Source organism: Apiospora aurea (assembly GCF_038362705.1).
Source record: "Apiospora aurea strain CBS 24483 chromosome Unknown utg000002l_segment0_segment0, whole genome shotgun sequence".
In the NCBI taxonomy this organism is placed as follows: Eukaryota; Fungi; Ascomycota; class Sordariomycetes; order Amphisphaeriales; family Apiosporaceae; genus Apiospora; species Apiospora aurea.
Window position 1 is genome coordinate 1,616,868 of NW_027117389.1, and position 16,996 is coordinate 1,633,863.

A 16,996-nucleotide genomic window follows, 5' to 3' on the forward strand; every position below is an offset into this window, starting at 1 on the left:
TTCCTTTTCCTCTTGCGAAAACCTACAAGACGAAGGAAGATGTTCCTACTCTATTCTTCTTTTAATTTGTGAGCAGTTCAGATGAGTCAATCCTCTAGCGTAGCAACAGCAACGCCGACATGGTCAAATTTCCCGTTATCACGACGGCACTGGCCGTCTGCAACCTCGCAATTGCTCATCCCGGTGAGGATACCAGCGTTGAACAGGCCAAGCGCAAAATGACGTCGTACAGCCATGCGCATCAGCACAGGGTTCGAGCCATGAGCAGTTGTGCCAATTCCCCGCCGGTACTGGCCCGGCAGCAGCGCGCCGTCGCCCGTCGATCCGAAATAGCACGACAGCTTCGTGAAACGCGCGGTATCTTCCGTAACGACCTCTCCTTTTCCTCCCTGGAGAAACGCAGCGAAGCCGACCTGAGGAAATGGGCAGGCAAGCCGCACAAGGTAGATACGCAATATGACCCCTCCACGTCGCCCAACATCGTCTTTGCCGGCAATGCGACGTGCGCCCTGGTCGAAGAGACCACCATTGGTCCCTACTTCGTCTCGGGGGAGCTAATGCGCACCAACGTGACCGACGGCCAGAAAGGCGTGCCGTTGCACCTTGACATCCAGTTCATCAGCATCTCTAACTGTTCCCCCATAAAAGACATGGTGATCGACGTATGGCACTCCAACGCGACGGGGGTCTACTCTGGCGTATCCGCGACTGGCCAGAGCGGGTTAGGCAGCAACTTCTGCCGCGGAGTCCAGGTGACAGATGCCGACGGTGTGGTGGAGTTCGACACCGTCTTCCCAGGTCACTACGCCGGGCGCGCGAATCACATCCATCTCCTCAGCACCAAGGATGCCAAGGTGCTCCCCTCCGGTGAAGCGACGACATACCAGGGGGAGTCGCGACGCACATCGGCCAGCTGTTCTTCGATCGCGCTTTGGTGGAGGCGGTGGAGGCGCTGGAACCATACAGGAGCAACAAGCAGCAGTTTATCGACCTGCTCGAGGATGGAATCGCGGAAGCCGCCGCGACATCCGACTATGATGTGTTGATGGACTATCAGATGCTGGGCGAGTCGCTCTCGGAGGGCCTCCTGGCTTGGATCACCGTCGGGGTCAACGTTAGCGCTGACTACAACGAGCAAGCGTCGCCGGCAGCCCACTTTACAGGGAGCAGTAGCGGCGGCAGCGCAGTGGACGGAAGCAATTCCTCGCCTTCGAGTGCTACTACCTCGGCACTTGGGGCCCCAGGAAGCGGTACGCCAGTCCAGTTTCAGCCGGCGGGCGGCTTCACGTCAGCTTCAGTAGCTGAGAAGCGATCTGCATTGCCGTACTTGGTCTCGGTCTTGGGGGCGTCTGTATTTAGTATGCTCCTGTTTTTGGTTATCTGATCCGTGATTGATTGCTTTTTCGACGGTATCTTGGGTGTGTGGCCAGAGAGGTATGCCCTAGTGATCAATTTGGAACTCTTCTTGGACGCCGGCGCGTCTGGCCATGGCTTCGGAACCTTCACCTAGTATCGCAGTGTTGTTGCTGATATACTAATCGATGGATGTGCTAGAACAAACGTGGACCTCGCTGAAACAAAGCCAATAGCGCATGTCAATGCCGCATCACACCAATTGGCAGTTGGCACACCACGAACGAACGCAGCACCATCCACCTGTTCATGTGTCGTCCATTCGAACCAGTTGAACAGCTGTGGATGGGGCTGGCACCTGAAACGAGATTGTGGCCTTTGCTCGATTGGGTATACGTCGCGAGCCGACAGAAAAAAGGGGGTCAGGTTTACTAGCTTAGGTAGCGCGGCAAAGCTTTCTTCTTCAATATGCCCCGCTCAGCGACTCGGTCATGGGGCCATCATTGCATAGGCCTCGTAGGAGCTGAATGTGAGATATGATATCGCCTGATCTTGGCTGCTTGCCTCGGTAGTGTCGCTCTAACTAAGTATTGAATCAACACTGACAAGTGTTTCTTTAGGCATTTGGAACACTTGGGATTGTCCACGATGGCGAGCGCGGACGGTGGCGGCTCCGCTGGCCAATTGACTGGCTTGGCCGTCGCGCTGGATTGCGGGTTGCGACTGTGGCGCTCCAGATGCCGGGTGCTAAAATTAGTGGAGGGTAGCATTGAAGACGGCAAGCCATCTCATCGGATCGCCATCAACACCAACCTTAACAACATTGTCGGCGGCGGTGGCGCTCCACCATTCCTTCGCGGATATTGAAGATGATTTGGGAAATCCAACAGGACTAGATTATCTGCGCGGCAGCAGGTCTAGTCAAACATTCGAATGACCGGTCACAATCTCAAACTTTCTAGAGTCTGGAGTCATGATTGTGGATAGGACCCGCACGATCCTTGCCACGATTTCTGCCCCTTATTAGAAGATCTCTCTGGCGCTACAACCGATATGGCAAAACCACGCAGAACTGTCTTTCGGGCCATGGTTTCTTCCTTCCGGCCGCCTCGGCAATGGGCCCCAAAAGGTCCATCGGCCGGGGGGTGGATGCAGGTCGATGGAGAGTATGCGCTCTGAATCAGCTCAGCTTCATCTCCTGCGGTTCGAAGATAGCTGGAGAGTTCTGGGTTATCTGGGGCCAAAAAGGGAGGATATAAAACGATCGTTGTCGTCCCTCTGCTCCATGTTGTCTCTATCCCAAGCAAGTCCCTTGACTCAGACATCACCAGCCCTATACATTCTTTTGCACAGCCCCCTGGCGTGACCCTTCGCTTCCGCTCGGCCATCTTATCTGATCTCTCATTCGATTACTCAATAAGGAACCACTTTAGTCGCCCGCCATGCACGCCAACGCCCTCCTCTCCATCGTCTCGGCCCTGGCCCTGACCGCCAGCGCCGCCCCCGTCTCGGAGAACGACACGATCGAGGCCCGTGCCGGCGCCTGCAGCTCCTACACCATCATCAACACGCGCGGCACCGGCGAGATGCAGGGCCCCTCGGCGGGCTTCCTGGCCATCAACCGCCGCCTGACGGCCGAGGTCCCCGGCGGCAAGGTCTACAACACCGTCTACCTCGCCGACGCGAGCCAGAACTCGGCCCTGGGCACCGCCGACATCATCAACAAGATCCAGTCCACCTTGAGGACTAGTCCCGACGAGTGCTTCATCCTGCAGGGCTACTCCCAGGGCGCCGCCGCCACCGTCAACGCCATGGACCGCATCACCGGCCCCAATTTCGACGCCGTCAAGGGCGTCTTCCTCATCGGCAACCCCAGCCACAAGGCCGGCCTCGCCTGTAACGTCGACGTCAACGGCGGCACCACCACCCGCAACGTCAACGGCCTGTCCGTCGCCCTCGGCTCCATCCCCCAGAACTGGGTCGGCAAGACCCTGGATGTGTGCGCTTTCGTGAGTCTTTTTCTCCCATGCATCCTTGCATCATCGATGTTTATCTCTCTCTCTCTCTCTTGACCTATGATCTGTAAGGCTAACCATTTGTTGAAAAATTATAGGGCGATGGTGTTTGTGATACCATCCACGGTTTCGGTATCAACGCTATGCATCTCAGCTACCCTACCAGCACCGCCACGCAGAAGCTCGGCGTCGACTTCGCCAAGAAGCAGCTGGGCGCCTAAGATGGGAAAATCGGTGTTATCTGCTGCTCAAATCGGAGGGGGTGGTTGCTGCTTGAACCCAAAGAAGAACACCCTCCTTCCAAGAAAGTTCAAGGGGGCTAGATTGGGACCTGGTAGATCTCGACTGCAGACATGCTCGCTTGCGCACTCTTTTCTGTACAAAGCCTTGAGCGAAATGAGTATATAACAACTATAATTACGTATATAACCCATCATCGAAGAATGTATTTTTGAAGACAGACGTTTGCGTACAGCGTGCCTCTAGGCTGGCCAACAGCATACCATGCGCTTCCCTTGTTGGACTCGGCAAGCTATGTCGGGTGCACTCTGCTTGATCTTCCGAATTCGTGTCACCTATGGGAATATCTTGTACCCCTTTGGGCCCCCTTTGCAGGTACAAATTCCGCCCCTGGCTGTTTGGATAGGTATAGAATTCTACATGGGACCCTACACCACCAGCATTGCCGCCACAACCACGCATCTATTGCATCGGTCCGTGGTGTGCGCCGTGCCCATTTTCAGGTAGCAGTTGCCGCCCAGCGTCAAAGAGCTCGTCAGGTTTCCATTCCATACCACCCCTCCGCAAGATGTATCAGACTCTTCGTGGTTGTGCTCCGCGCATTTGTCGACGCAGCCGTCGATGGTGGTCGTGTTAAACTTCGCCCCGTCGCCAAGTGAACCAGTCGCATCGTATTCGCAGGAGAACCGGAGGTGTAGACATCCGGAGAGCCGGAGACTGTGTAGGGCTTATGGGTCCCGTCGATCTTCGGACAGTCTAGACCGAGGGTGCCGCTCGTGGCGGTCGAGAATGCCGAAGTAGAGGTGGATGTTCTGGTACCGGTTGTGGAACTGATACTTCTGGTTGCAACATCAGGGGTCGATGACGAGCTCGGTGGACCAGGTTCTGTTGTGTTGCTGCAAGGGTCGTCGCCTCGTTTTAGCTGGTGCTTGACTCGGGATGGACTGCCAACGGCGTAGTAAAAGCTAAGCTTACCCATTACTGGACCTGCTCCCAACCACGCCGCCGACCACGGCGGCCACCAATCATATTTCTCCAAGAACAGATACTATGGTGACGAATTGGAACCTTCGCAACCCGCATATTCTCCCGACGACTCTGCTGCTCATCCACCGGACATGGTGCATCGTCTCCGCCTTTCAGGGCACCGAAGGAGTTATGGCTGACTTCGGGCCCATCGGATCCACGGTTACTTAGCTCCGGGGCATCATGATAGGCAACTTCGAGTCCGGGCTGAGCTTTAACCCGACTCTCCATGGCGTGGTTGGGACAGCCTGTCGCTTCCACAGGCTCGCCAAAATGGTACTTGGCGGGTAGATGCGTGTTTTCGTGATTATCGCTGGGGGGCGGGGGATGTATTGCTCATCAAAAGGCAATCCGATGAAGGAAACTGAAAAGTAAGCAGAGGTTCTACGAGAACTGGGATACGATTTTTGTTTCGGCTGCCTAGACGAACTGTACTTCCGTGTCAACGGCCTACAGGGGGGGACTTAAACCACACTACATTGTTTTGCTGTATGAAAAAGGGGAAAGGAGTCGAGCCCTAGTCGACCTTCAACACCATTTTCCCAAACTTGTCACCCTTCAACATTCTGTTGAAAGCAGCCGGAGCCGAGTCCAGGCCCTCCACAATCTCTTCCTTGGTCTTGATCTTGCCTTCCGCAAGCCAGGTCAGCGTGTGCCGGCCAAACGTGGGACCGTATTTCTCTAGGTTCTGCGGGTCTGCACAGATAAAGCCATGGACCGAAAGGCGCTTCAAGACAATGTTCATGAGCGTTCTGACCCCGTACTTGTCCTGGTCCGGGATGTTGTATTGTGAGACCATGCCGCTTGCAACTAAACATGATGATAATTCTTTGGTCAGCCTTCGCGTACTATCGGTGTGTAGATATGTATAGCAGCCAATCCTGTTCTTTGCAAGGTAAGGAAACGAGTACTTACTTATAGTCCCAAAGTCCTTCATATGCTCCAACGCCATCTCGAGCTGCTCGCCACCCACATTCTCATAATACACATCCAACCCCTCAGGCGCCAACCTCGCGAGCGCGTCGGCGGTCTTCTCCGTCTTGTAGTTCCAGGCGCCGTCGAATCCGAGCTCCTGTGTGACGAACGCGACCTTCTCGTCGCTGCCCGTGCTGCCAATCACCGTCATGCCGTGCATCTTGCCGAGCTGGCCCACGAGCTGGCCAACGGCCCCCGACGCCGCCGAGACCAGCATTGTTTTGCCTTGGCGCGGCTCCGTCACGTACTCAAAGAAGCTGACGTAGGCCGCCATCCCGGGAACACCCAAGACGCCGAGCAAGGACTCCGGCGCCAGCGTGACGCCGGGCGGCGCGGGCGGCACCGCGCGGCTCGCCGCGAGGAACTCGGCGGGCACGGCGGCGTACTCGCCCGCGTTGGCGAACCCAATGATGAGGTCGCGGGCGCGGAAGGTCGGGTTGTCTGTCTTCAGCACGGTCGAGAGCGCCGTCACCACGGCTGGGTAGCCTTCCACCCAGGGTATGGAGTAGGTGCCCGGGTCGCCCGCCCGCCGCATCTGGCCCCTCTGGTACGGGTCTAATGACAGGAAGAGGTTCTCCACCGTGACGCCGCCGGGCGGGGGTGCGGACTCGGGGTCAAATGAGAGATCTTCCGTTGCGAGGTGCTCCTCGGGTACGGGCTCGAGCGGGGCGTAGCGCTTGTAGACGAGGGTCTTGCTGCGCACCACGATGTTGTAGATAAGCCGGCCACCCCTGCAACGGACCGGGGGTTTACACCATAATTGCTATGTTTTGAAAAATAAATTCAAGAATGAATAAATTAGCTACTAATCGTTTAATTTTTGTTTAATAATCTTTAATAGCTATTATTTATAAATATAGTTATATATAAAAATAAAAGAAATTGCTTTATTTTTAAATATTTACTTAAATAAAAATGTTTAGTTTTATATATAAAATACTAGTAAAATAATTCTTTTAAAACATTATTTTTTACGTAATAAACATTCATTTTTTCTTTTTAATTATCATTTATTACTTTATTAAAAAGTTTTATTTCTTAAAATATAAGCATTAAATATATTATTTTATTTTTAAAATTTCTTTTTAATAAAATCTTAGTAAAAATAGCCTTGTATTTAATATATTTTAAATAAATCTTTAAATAAATTTCTTTACGACTTAAAATTATAAAATTATTATTTTAATTATATTAATATACTATAAGAATTTTTATATAACGTGGTTTACCACTACGCGACATATATTACTTGGCGACGCACCTTTTCCACTTCTCGACCTTTTTATATAAATTAATTTAATTATAAAGCTTAAAATTAATTAAAACTACTCGCTATCCGATTTTTCGTTTAATTTTATATTTTTTTTATATATTTACGCATTATAACCTGTCTCGCCGTAAATATTATAACGCTTTTTACCGGTCGCCCTCCGCTTCGACGAACCCTTATTTTTACTTTTATCGGGCGTTAAACGCTTTCTTTTTATTTTTTCGTCTTGTAGTTACTAAGATTTTTTAATAATAAGGGCTTTTTTAAACTAAACTCGCGATTTTTTAGCTCTTCGGCGTTTAAAAAATACTAAATTAACCTCCTCTAGTATATATATCCTATCGCATATAAAGGTTATTTTATAGGTTATTTTAATTATACCCTTCGCCATCTAGTTTACCGCATTTAAAATCGGCGTCGAAAAGCTTCTTTAATAAGTAAACACCCTTTTTTTAAATATAAATAAAGTGCTTAGTTATTTATTAAAGGTTAAACAGCGTTTAAAGGTCGTAAATACTGGCCGTTCCTAAACGGGATAAGTTAAATATAAACGTTTAGAGACGCATATCCAGCTTATTAATTACCTCGTTAAAGTTATAAAATACTAAACTAAATACGCTAAATCCAAATTTAATATTAACTTTCGTAAAAACAGTAAAATACGCGGCTTTAAAAGCGATAAAAAACTCGAGCTTAATAATATAATTTATAAAAACCTTAATAAATAACTCGATTTCTTTTAAATAAACACGCTTTAAAAGCGAATAAAATATTATATCGAAAATTTAAAACAAGTATAATAAATAAAAAAGTATACTAATAACGTAATCTACGGTCTAATTAAACACACGGTTTAATTAAACATTTTCTAAGGCCTCGTATAACGAAATATAAATTAATTCCATCACAACGTATTTAATATATTAAAATTAATCGGAATCCTCTTCTTTAAATACTTTTATATTATTTTAATAAATACGCGTATTATACCCGGGCCCTCCGTAAATTCTATAGCGTCGCGGGCGCGTTTTAAGCTTTTTTATATAACTACTATTTCGGCGCGATTTATTTTATAACTGTTTATTAATATCTTTTTAAAACTATAAGTTTTCTTTAGTTTATATACGAAGTAATCTTTTATTTTATAGTTGTTTTTTTTTATACGGCGGCGCCGGCTAAATATTTTATTTATTTTTTATAGTACGGTTATTTTACCTTTTAAAAAAGCGAGCCGGTATATTATTTACGTTATACCTTTCGTAATTTAGTTAAGTTTAATTAAAATCGACGTTAGAAAGCTATTTTAATGCCGTATAATACGGTTTTAAACGTATTCGGTTTAAGATTAGGCCTTAATCGGGTTATTTAAGGTTTTTAATTTTTAAAGAATAGGTAGGCCGGAAAATATCCCTGGAAGTGTTAGAGTACGTAGTTTTATATTTAATTATAAAATAATATATTCCGGATCGTACGGAACGAGTCCGGTCCCTCGAAAGCTTTTTTTATATATTCGAAACGGTAAAAATCGCTTAAAACGCTTTTAAAAACGCTGGTAAGAAGTTCTTTTTTTAAAATATAGGTAATATACGCCCGTATAAAACCTTTAATTTTTTTCCCGTACGCTTTTTTTTAACGTATAAAAACAGCCGATATTAAAAGGTTAAAGTTTATATAACGAATGAGAAGGCATGTAAAATATAATAATCGAGTTTTTTTTATAATAAAGTTCGAAAACTATCGAGTAGTAACTTTTATAGCCGTTAAGGATTAATAAGCGGTAAATACTCTTCGTATAAAACTTCGTGTATTTATCGAAATATCGAATTTAGTCCTCGCTTTTTTATTCGTAGTTTAATTATTTTTAATAATTACGATTACTTAGTTTTTCGGTAATAGGCTGTTTTCGTACTAGGAAAAAAGGTGCGTTTTCCCGGCAAAAATAATATATAAAGGGATAGCGTAATCGTATAATTCGACGCCCTATATTATTATAACCTATTCCCGATTCCTTTATTATATTATTTTAAGCCTTCCGCGTTAATCGAAGATGGTTACGATTATTTCGAACGAGATTTAATTTATAAAAAACCCGGTCTCGTCGAAATTATATATATCCTTTTTTTAAATTCTATATTTATTAATTATATTCCGTACGAAAATAAACTACGCGTAATACGCGTCGGGATTTTTATAAAAGATTTTTTAATAATCGATTTTTCGGTTAAAACGCGTCCGGAAATTTAATTATCGTCGTACGAAGTTAGAGGCTTAATTAACGTTAACGCGTCCCGCGTTACGTAAATTAAATAATTAATTCGTTATATTTTTAATATTATTTATCCGAGGCGGAAACGATCGCGAATTTAAATTAATTATATATTATACGATTAATTATTTTTCGGAATTCGTAAATTTTTACGTTAACGATTACGTATTTCGTTGTAAAATATTACCGCGACGCCGGTAACGTAAAGTTATATAGGGGATATTATATATTCGCACTGCGGCTCGTACGCGTAATTTAAAGTTTTTTTAAAACGCTTAGAGCGTTAATTATTATTAGATAAAAGGGTTTCTCCGAAAGGCTAGTTTTAAGAGAATATAGAAAACCTTAATAAGTCACCTACTATAGTAACTCTAGTACACGGAGTTTAAGTTAATACCTTAAAACCTTAATTAAAAAGGTATAAATAACTAAGAGAAAATTTTTTTTATAAGGATAAACAGAGGAGAATAAATCACTTTAAACTATATAATATCTACTTTTATTTAATATACGTAATATTTAATAATTAAAAGTTTTATATTATTCTTATTAATCTCGAATAAGAGGTATCACGACTTTAATCGGATCTACATAATAACGAATAACGATAATACATAGAAAACCTATTTTAAGTCGCTAAACGACTAGGATACCTGGGGATCCGAGTTTAGGAAAAAGGTTAAAGCTCTCGAAATTTAGGAATATATTAATCCAGAACGAAAAATCGATTATCTTAAAAACTTAGCGTAACCGAATAAACGATTATTTATTAATATTGGTAAAGGTTTAGCTTTTAATTAAAATAATTCACTAGTAATATCTATTACCGACTTAATAGATAACGGTTAAACTAGTTTCCAGCTCGATTATATTATATATACCTATAAAGTAAAAAAATATAAAGATTATCGGAATAAGGTTAAAAAGCTTTTTAATTAAGTATTAAATACCGTGTTTAATATGTATAAAAAAACTTGCTGCGATAAAAATAACGACCTAGACGGCTAGTATACCGCCCTTTATAAAGTTAAAAAGGTCTAGGACAGCTATTAAATAACGGAAGCTAAAAAGGTTTACCGTGCATTTATTAAGCCTCTTATTAAGATACCTCGAAATTTTAATGCCTAGGTTATCTAATAAAAAACCGTAATAGCCGAAAGTATCCGAAAAAAAGTGCCAGAGATATTTAACTCTTAAGCCTAGTATTAAGACTTTATTATTACTCTTAAACCTATCATAGAGAATTAAGTTACTAATTTCTAATTTAATAGGTAAAATAATATTATTATTATTATTATTAATAGTACGCCGTATGCCGAAGGCCTTCGGTACATTTACCTAGTTCCTCGTGTAATAAACCGTGCCGAAGCTGGACTAAAAATATACGCTGCTAATATCGTAAAATCTACCTTACGTGCTCGACGTTACTATGCTGGTTTTTACCCACCAGCCTAGTGACCTTTGTTTTAAGGCTTAAAGAGAGATTATCCAGGTTCGGGTGGTCCCCTAATCTCTATTGCTAACTTATACAGCGGCAGTCGACCGGTCCGTAGAAGTTACTTTGCGATAATTTTCGCCGTATCTTTTTTATAGTAAGCGTCGCTAGATCGCGACGAGTTCGCAGCGGATTAGGTGTTAATTATTTTACTAACTGTTTTTATTTTCCCTCGAAGTTTTTATAGTATAAAATTAAGTGTTCGGCTGTCTCCCGTTTTTTATCGTAGTTATATAACGGCGTCGGGACGTTTAAAACTCGACAGGTGAACAGGAACGATTTAAGCCCTATTCTTCCAGTGCGTACTTATATTAGGACCGATGTTTCGTGCTTGAGTATATTATCGTAACGACGGTACGCTCCTTAGTTTAGCGGCGACTTTATAGCTAATTCGCGGCGGTTTCGCGTCGAAGTGACGGCATAGAATTATTTTTGTTTTTATTTTTCTTTAAGCGTTTATTTAACCGTTTAATTATTTAGTTATTATTTGGCTAACGTTAATTGAGCGTTGTTTAGCTATAAAATCGTGGGGGCTTCGCTAATAGCCTTTTAGGGTTTTTTTTATTTTTTTCTTTTTGCGCTACGTTTTTTATTAATAATCTCTGCCGTTTTTATATAAGTGCCGCGTAGAAATTATAGTTTCCCGGTAGTTTTCGTGCGTATCTCGAAACTAACTGCCTTCGTATTTAAATAGAGGTCGAGGGGAGGAATTGCCGCTTTAGTTTTTAAGTAGTATTAGGGGGTCGTTTTATATGTTTTTATTACGGTTCGGAGATAGGAGTTTTAGACTATTATAAGGCTAAGGGCTGGCCTTTTTTCGGTATTGCTTACTTTATATTAAGCCGACGTTCCGTACGCGAGTACGCTACGTATTATTTTCGTATAAAGCTTTTTTGTTTTTCGTACCGAATATTTTTAAGTTAATGTTGCGAGCTTGGTAAAAGTTAATGTTTAAGTTGCTATTTTCGTTTTAATTTTTAAAATATAGTCCTTTTATTATAACTTTTAATAGAGTTAAACGCCGAGGAATTTCGCAGAGGTTACTAGCGTTATAATAACGTTTTCGAGGCGTACCTATAGCGTATAGGCTTTTCGCGCTTTAGTAAAATAGATAAGCTCGTTTTTTTTAGGTTCGAACTTTATCCTTTTCGTACGTGCTTAGCGGTTATAAATCTTTTAGGCTTTTTTAGGTTTCGGTAATTCGTAACGTGGTTTAGTTTTACGGTAATAAGATTCGTATTATCCGCGAATTTAACGATAATAAGCTGTTCGTACGTTTTTAATTCCTCGTATAGTGTAGCGATATAGAAAATAAAGAAGATCGGTAATAACGGGGAGTTTTGCGGAATATTAGCGCGGAGTTAAATCTTTTTTAACGACTTGCCGTCGAAATGAAGGTGGACCGATTTGTTTGTAATAAAGCTCTCAATTTATCGATAGACTTAATCCGGTAGTCTTTTTTCGCGGAGTATAGTAATTAGTTTTTTATGGTTAATTGTATTAAAAGCGCTTTTAATATCGAGTTAAAGGAGGGAAGCGACGCTTTTTTATTGCTACGTTATACGAACGACGTCGGTAATTAGTCGAATAGTTAGCTTGGTAAACCGCTGCGTTCGGTTTTTTATCTAGCTTTTAGGTAAAAGCGAGTACTCTTTGGTTATTTCGGTAATTCGCCGGTTTATAGCTATTTTTATTACTTTTCCAACCGTACTAAGTAATAAAATAGGTTTTTATTTATTAAGTATCTGTTTTTCGGTTATTGTTTTATTTAGTTTTGGGATTACGATAACTTTTACCGTACGGAAACGTTTAAGGAAGTAGGCAAACCGGAAGCTCGCTATCGCTAAACCGGCTAACGTTCGAAAAAGGGGTTCCTTACACGCTTTAAGGAAACCAGGAAGTAAAAAGTTTTCCCCTGGAGCTTTTTAGGGTCCCGTTTGTTTAATAATATCTCTTATTTCCTTAGCCGTTACCTTTGCCTTAATAGGGGTAAAACTAGGGGCGTGGTTCGGTACGGTATTTAAGTCTGTAAGGTCGGCTTTTAGGTTAAGGAAGAACTTTTCCGAAAAAAGCGTAACTTTCTCGTCGTGGCTTCGCGCCTCGTTAATAGCTCTTTCGTTACGTCGTAATTTTGGGATTCCCGCTATTTATAGTGGCGTTCAGCTCCGTAGTCGGGCCTATTGTTTGAGCGATTAAAGTATTTTAGAATTGTAGGAGGCAGCGGCGACTACGTAGCGCTAGCTTTTCGTTTTCGCTATTTGAACGATTCTTTTTAAGTCCGTTTTCGACTTGGTGTATTAGTTTTAAGTATATTGCGAGGGTACCGCGAAATAGGCTCGGTATTATTATTTCGTTATAATTTACGCTTTTTAAACCTCCGGTAATTATTAGGGTATACTTTTATTAGTATAAGGGGTTTTTTTAGGGCTATTATATCGGTAATTTTTCGTAGGTCGCCTATAAGGTTATCGATAGCTTGATTTAGTTTTTTCGGGCTTATTAGCTCGGCGATATCGGTTAAACGTGCTTCGGTTTCCGCCCGTGCTAGCCCCTTATTTAATATCGTTTAGTTCTATCCCTCTATTTTCGTTTTACTACCTCGTAGCGAGTTAGCTTCTAGTTTGACGTGGACGACTTATGCCCTGTGGTTAAAACTTTTTAAGCCAGGGTTTTCTTTATATAAAATTATCGTTCCTCGTATTACCCAGGCTAGGTTTAGCGTGGAATCTTTTTATTTGTAGCGTCGTCTCGTAATTTCTTTATATAGCGTGGCTAGCTTTAGGTTTTATTAGTTCGTAAAGGCAAAAAGGTTATCTGCTCCGTACGATTTCCTGCTATATACGTTCTAAAGCGGATAGTGTATATTAAAGTCTTTAACGAGTAAGTGTCGCTTAAGGTACAAAGTCGTATTGAGGTCGCTTAAAGGGCTTCGTTATCGAGAAATTTTTTAAATTAGCGAATATATAAACTATATAGTAAAGCGGCTATTTTTTTTTCGGTATTATAACGGCAGCTTAATCGGGGCCTGCTTTAATTTTTAGTTTAGCGATATCGAAGTGTTTATATATATAGATAGCCGCTCGGCTTTCGCCGTAAATTATTCGATACCTAGTTGTTTTTAAGTAATACGCGGTTTACGTGTAAGGGTTCGTTTATATTTTTTATAATATTAATATATCGTATTTTTTTAGTTAATTAAAGTAAGTATCGTTATTATTTTTAATATTATAACGTTCTAGTATACTATTCGTAAGCTTATAATTATAAAACTATAATAGTATTTTACGTTAATAGAAAAGCGACGATGCCGCGCCGGTTTTGCGAGCGTGTTTCTTTACCTTGGCTGTTCGCTATCGAATCGAATCGCGGGCGGCTTCTCTTCCGCGAAACTATTGTATACCTTTTTCTATCGCTAGTAGGGAGCGTTGTCGGTAGTAATAAACGTTCTGTTTTTACCGAGCTGTCGTTAGTATTATAGACTTTAAATTAGCGAGGCCGGTAAGTATAAACTTTTTTTACGCGTTTTTTCTACTGGATCGCTACGGGGTAGCCGCGATTTCACGCCGTATATTCCTTGCCGTAATTAATATAACGTTTCCTGCCTCGTAGTTTTTTTGGGGGCACTTTTGGTTTCCCTTAGGGTGTATTATTATAGAGTAGTAGCTATATCGCTACTGTTTTCGATAATATTTAATTACGTAGCCGTAGCCGTAATAGCGGTAATACTATTAAATGCGGAGGCTGGCGTTATACGGTTCGCAGTCGAAGATCTCGGAATTTTATATTAAACCGTTATTATATAAATCCTTCGCAGCTTAGACGGAGTTCGTATATAAAATAAGGGAGGCGTAGCGTATTTCGGGATTCTTTGGCAGGCTACGCTTATATTTCGAAATTTCTCTCGGGTTATATTTATTTACGAGTAAACTACGTAGTAACGCGGCTTCGTCGTAGGTATCCCGTAGTTTCTTCGCTGGGACCCTTTTCGCGATAATTGCGAGTTTTTTGTAAGTAAGCTGCGCGTTGGTCCCGAAAGCGTTTAAAACTTATCCATTATTTTCTGTATGTTTTTTCGCTTCGTTTTTAAAAATAAAGACGATATCGCCGCTAAGTAATTTCCTCGCTGCGATAGCTTCGCTATACCCGATTACCGTATTAACGCTTTGCACGATATTTGCTAGCTTTTTTTTTAAATATTGTTAGATTAATTTACGCTTTTAATTACTACTTCGCGGTTTCGGCGGGCTGGGACAATAATTTTCGGTTACTAGGCAGTGGGATTGCTACTACGCGACGTAGATATAATTTAAGCCTAGGACTTAGTTTGTATAGTTTTAAGATTTTGCGTAGCTTAGGCGATAGCTTTTCCGAGTATTTTTCGTAATTCCCCGCGGGTTATTAACGCGTTATTGTCGTCGTCGAGGTACGGTCGTAATTCGGTTATTTCGGTGCGAAATTCCCTAATTACTTGGAAAATCTCTTTACGCCTACTACTGGGGGTTATTAGATTAGCGATCAGTTTTTTTAAATACTTTAATCCTTTTTCGATACCTTTTTTCGAGCTATTTTCGCTGTTAGGACGCGTTTAAGGCGTTTAAGGTCCTTGGTTATACGCCGCGACGTTGCTTCGCGGGTAGTGCTAGCTCTACGCGAGTCCGGCGCGACCGGTATTAATAACTATCGGATTATCCATCGGATCATCCATACCGTAACGCCTTAGCTGCGTCCCCTCGATAAAGGTTCGGCTAGGTTAATTCGACCTCGTAGATTTAAATAATAAAGTTTATTTTCAATTATTCGATGGTTCGACCGAGTTATCGATCTTTTCCCTTCTTTTATCTTGATATTGGTAAAATAATATTTATTCGGGATAAATAGAGTACCGGAAAATAGCTTTTAACTTAAGAATTTTCTAGAAAATAATAATAAAGGCTTCTCCGGTATTAAGAGTATTTAAAGAATTATTTACTATTTTTAGGGACGTTCTTAAAGATAAACCTTATGTATAAAACTCTAATTAAAGCACGACGGGCTAGAAAGCCTCTAGGTTTAGTCTTAATACTGCCTCGAAAGGGACATTAGCATAATTACGAAAGGACGCCCAAAAGATAAGCGTTAAAAGGAAGAGAGAGGAGACCGATACGAAATGCGGAGCATGCTTCGGTAAACATACCTTAATTAACTGCTTTTATCTCTTCCCGAATAAGGCTTTTTAAGGATGGCGAGCATTAAAACTAATTTAAAGATTTATAGAATATAATATAAATATACATATAAAGCTAGTAAAAAAAGTTAAGCGATTAAAAAAATTAAAAGACTCTTTAAATTAATAACTCGCGCTACGAATAATCGATAAAACTAAAGGTTACTTTATTATTTAATAAGCATCTAAGAGAGCCTTCACTACGGCCACTTACCCTTTAAAGAACTTAGTAATCCTAGACTTAAAGACTACTATTTATATTTTTAATTAAATTAGTCGATTTAATCGATTCCGGTAAGCGCACTTAAATAACTAGGTTTATATAAGAGATAACTCGGTTTAAATTATCGGCTACGGAAACGTTAATATTACCGTTAATAACTTAGAAAAAAAAACGATTATAAAACTAATAAACGTAGCTTATTATAAAAACTTTAACTATAACCTAGTATCTTTTAAGCTCTTACGGTTAAAAGGGTATTAATAGAATAATAAAGCTCCGAATAACTGCCTACGCCGAAAAGATAACACAATTATTTACCACTTAGTGAAAAAATTTAATCAGTTTATTATTAAAGATATCCCAGAGTTTCACACCTTAGTAACTTTCTATACGCGTAAAAACTAAATTAACTCTTAAACGAAAAGAGCTCCGAGTTTAATATTAAATAATAAATAACATTTTCGATTTAATTATTTTAAACCCGAAGCCATTTTATACCTAACGAATCACTTTCGAGGGGTAAAAATAAAGAAACTTTTTACCGTTTAATATAAAGCATACGGTATATTAAAAGCGAAACGCTAAATTAAATAATCCCTAAGAATAAATTTAACCGAACTAGGTTACTATATTATAATAAACTTTCATAACTTTAAATTAAACCTTAACAGTAATAAAAACGTTATACTCGTAATAAATTAATATACAGGAATAATTTAAGACTATTATTTTAAAAATCGAGAAATAATAACTCTTATTACAACCTTTCGCTATTTTATTAAGCTTTTTTAAAAGTAATATAGCCTTAAGGTTCGAATTATAAAGTATAACAACGAGATTTTAATTAAGACTTTTAGCGTAATATATTAGCTATAAAATTAATATTTTATCTTTCTCGAGCTATCGGCGCCGTATACCTAGTTATAAAAT

The 16,996-nt window shown here is 41.3% G+C and overlaps 4 protein-coding genes across 4 annotated transcripts; 3 read left to right on the forward strand and 1 right to left on the reverse strand.

Moving 5' to 3' along the window:
• Positions 1–119: 119 nt before the first annotated feature.
• On the forward strand, positions 120–1,384 carry PG986_002901 (uncharacterized protein; the record flags this gene model as incomplete). Its single annotated transcript, XM_066839123.1, has 2 exons — positions 120–867; positions 888–1,384. 2 exons carry the CDS (start codon positions 120–122, stop codon positions 1,382–1,384), a joined length of 1,245 nt encoding a protein of 414 aa, XP_066704187.1.
• Positions 1,385–2,001: 617 nt separating this feature from the next.
• On the forward strand, positions 2,002–2,220 carry PG986_002902 (uncharacterized protein; the record flags this gene model as incomplete). Its single annotated transcript, XM_066839124.1, has 1 exon — positions 2,002–2,220. One exon carries the CDS (start codon positions 2,002–2,004, stop codon positions 2,218–2,220), a length of 219 nt encoding a protein of 72 aa, XP_066704188.1.
• A 575-nt stretch (positions 2,221–2,795) lies between these two features.
• On the forward strand, positions 2,796–3,589 carry PG986_002903 (uncharacterized protein; the record flags this gene model as incomplete). The annotated part of the gene is made up of 2 exons (XM_066839125.1): positions 2,796–3,362; positions 3,467–3,589. The coding sequence occupies 2 exons, from the start codon at positions 2,796–2,798 to the stop codon at positions 3,587–3,589; spliced, it is 690 nt and encodes a 229-aa protein (XP_066704189.1).
• Positions 3,590–5,151: 1,562 nt separating this feature from the next.
• Positions 5,152–6,367, reverse strand: PG986_002904 (uncharacterized protein; the record flags this gene model as incomplete). Its single annotated transcript, XM_066839126.1, has 3 exons — positions 5,152–5,444; positions 5,550–6,304; positions 6,363–6,367. The coding sequence occupies 3 exons, from the start codon at positions 6,365–6,367 to the stop codon at positions 5,152–5,154; spliced, it is 1,053 nt and encodes a 350-aa protein (XP_066704190.1).
• Between the last annotated feature and the right edge of the window lie 10,629 nt (positions 6,368–16,996).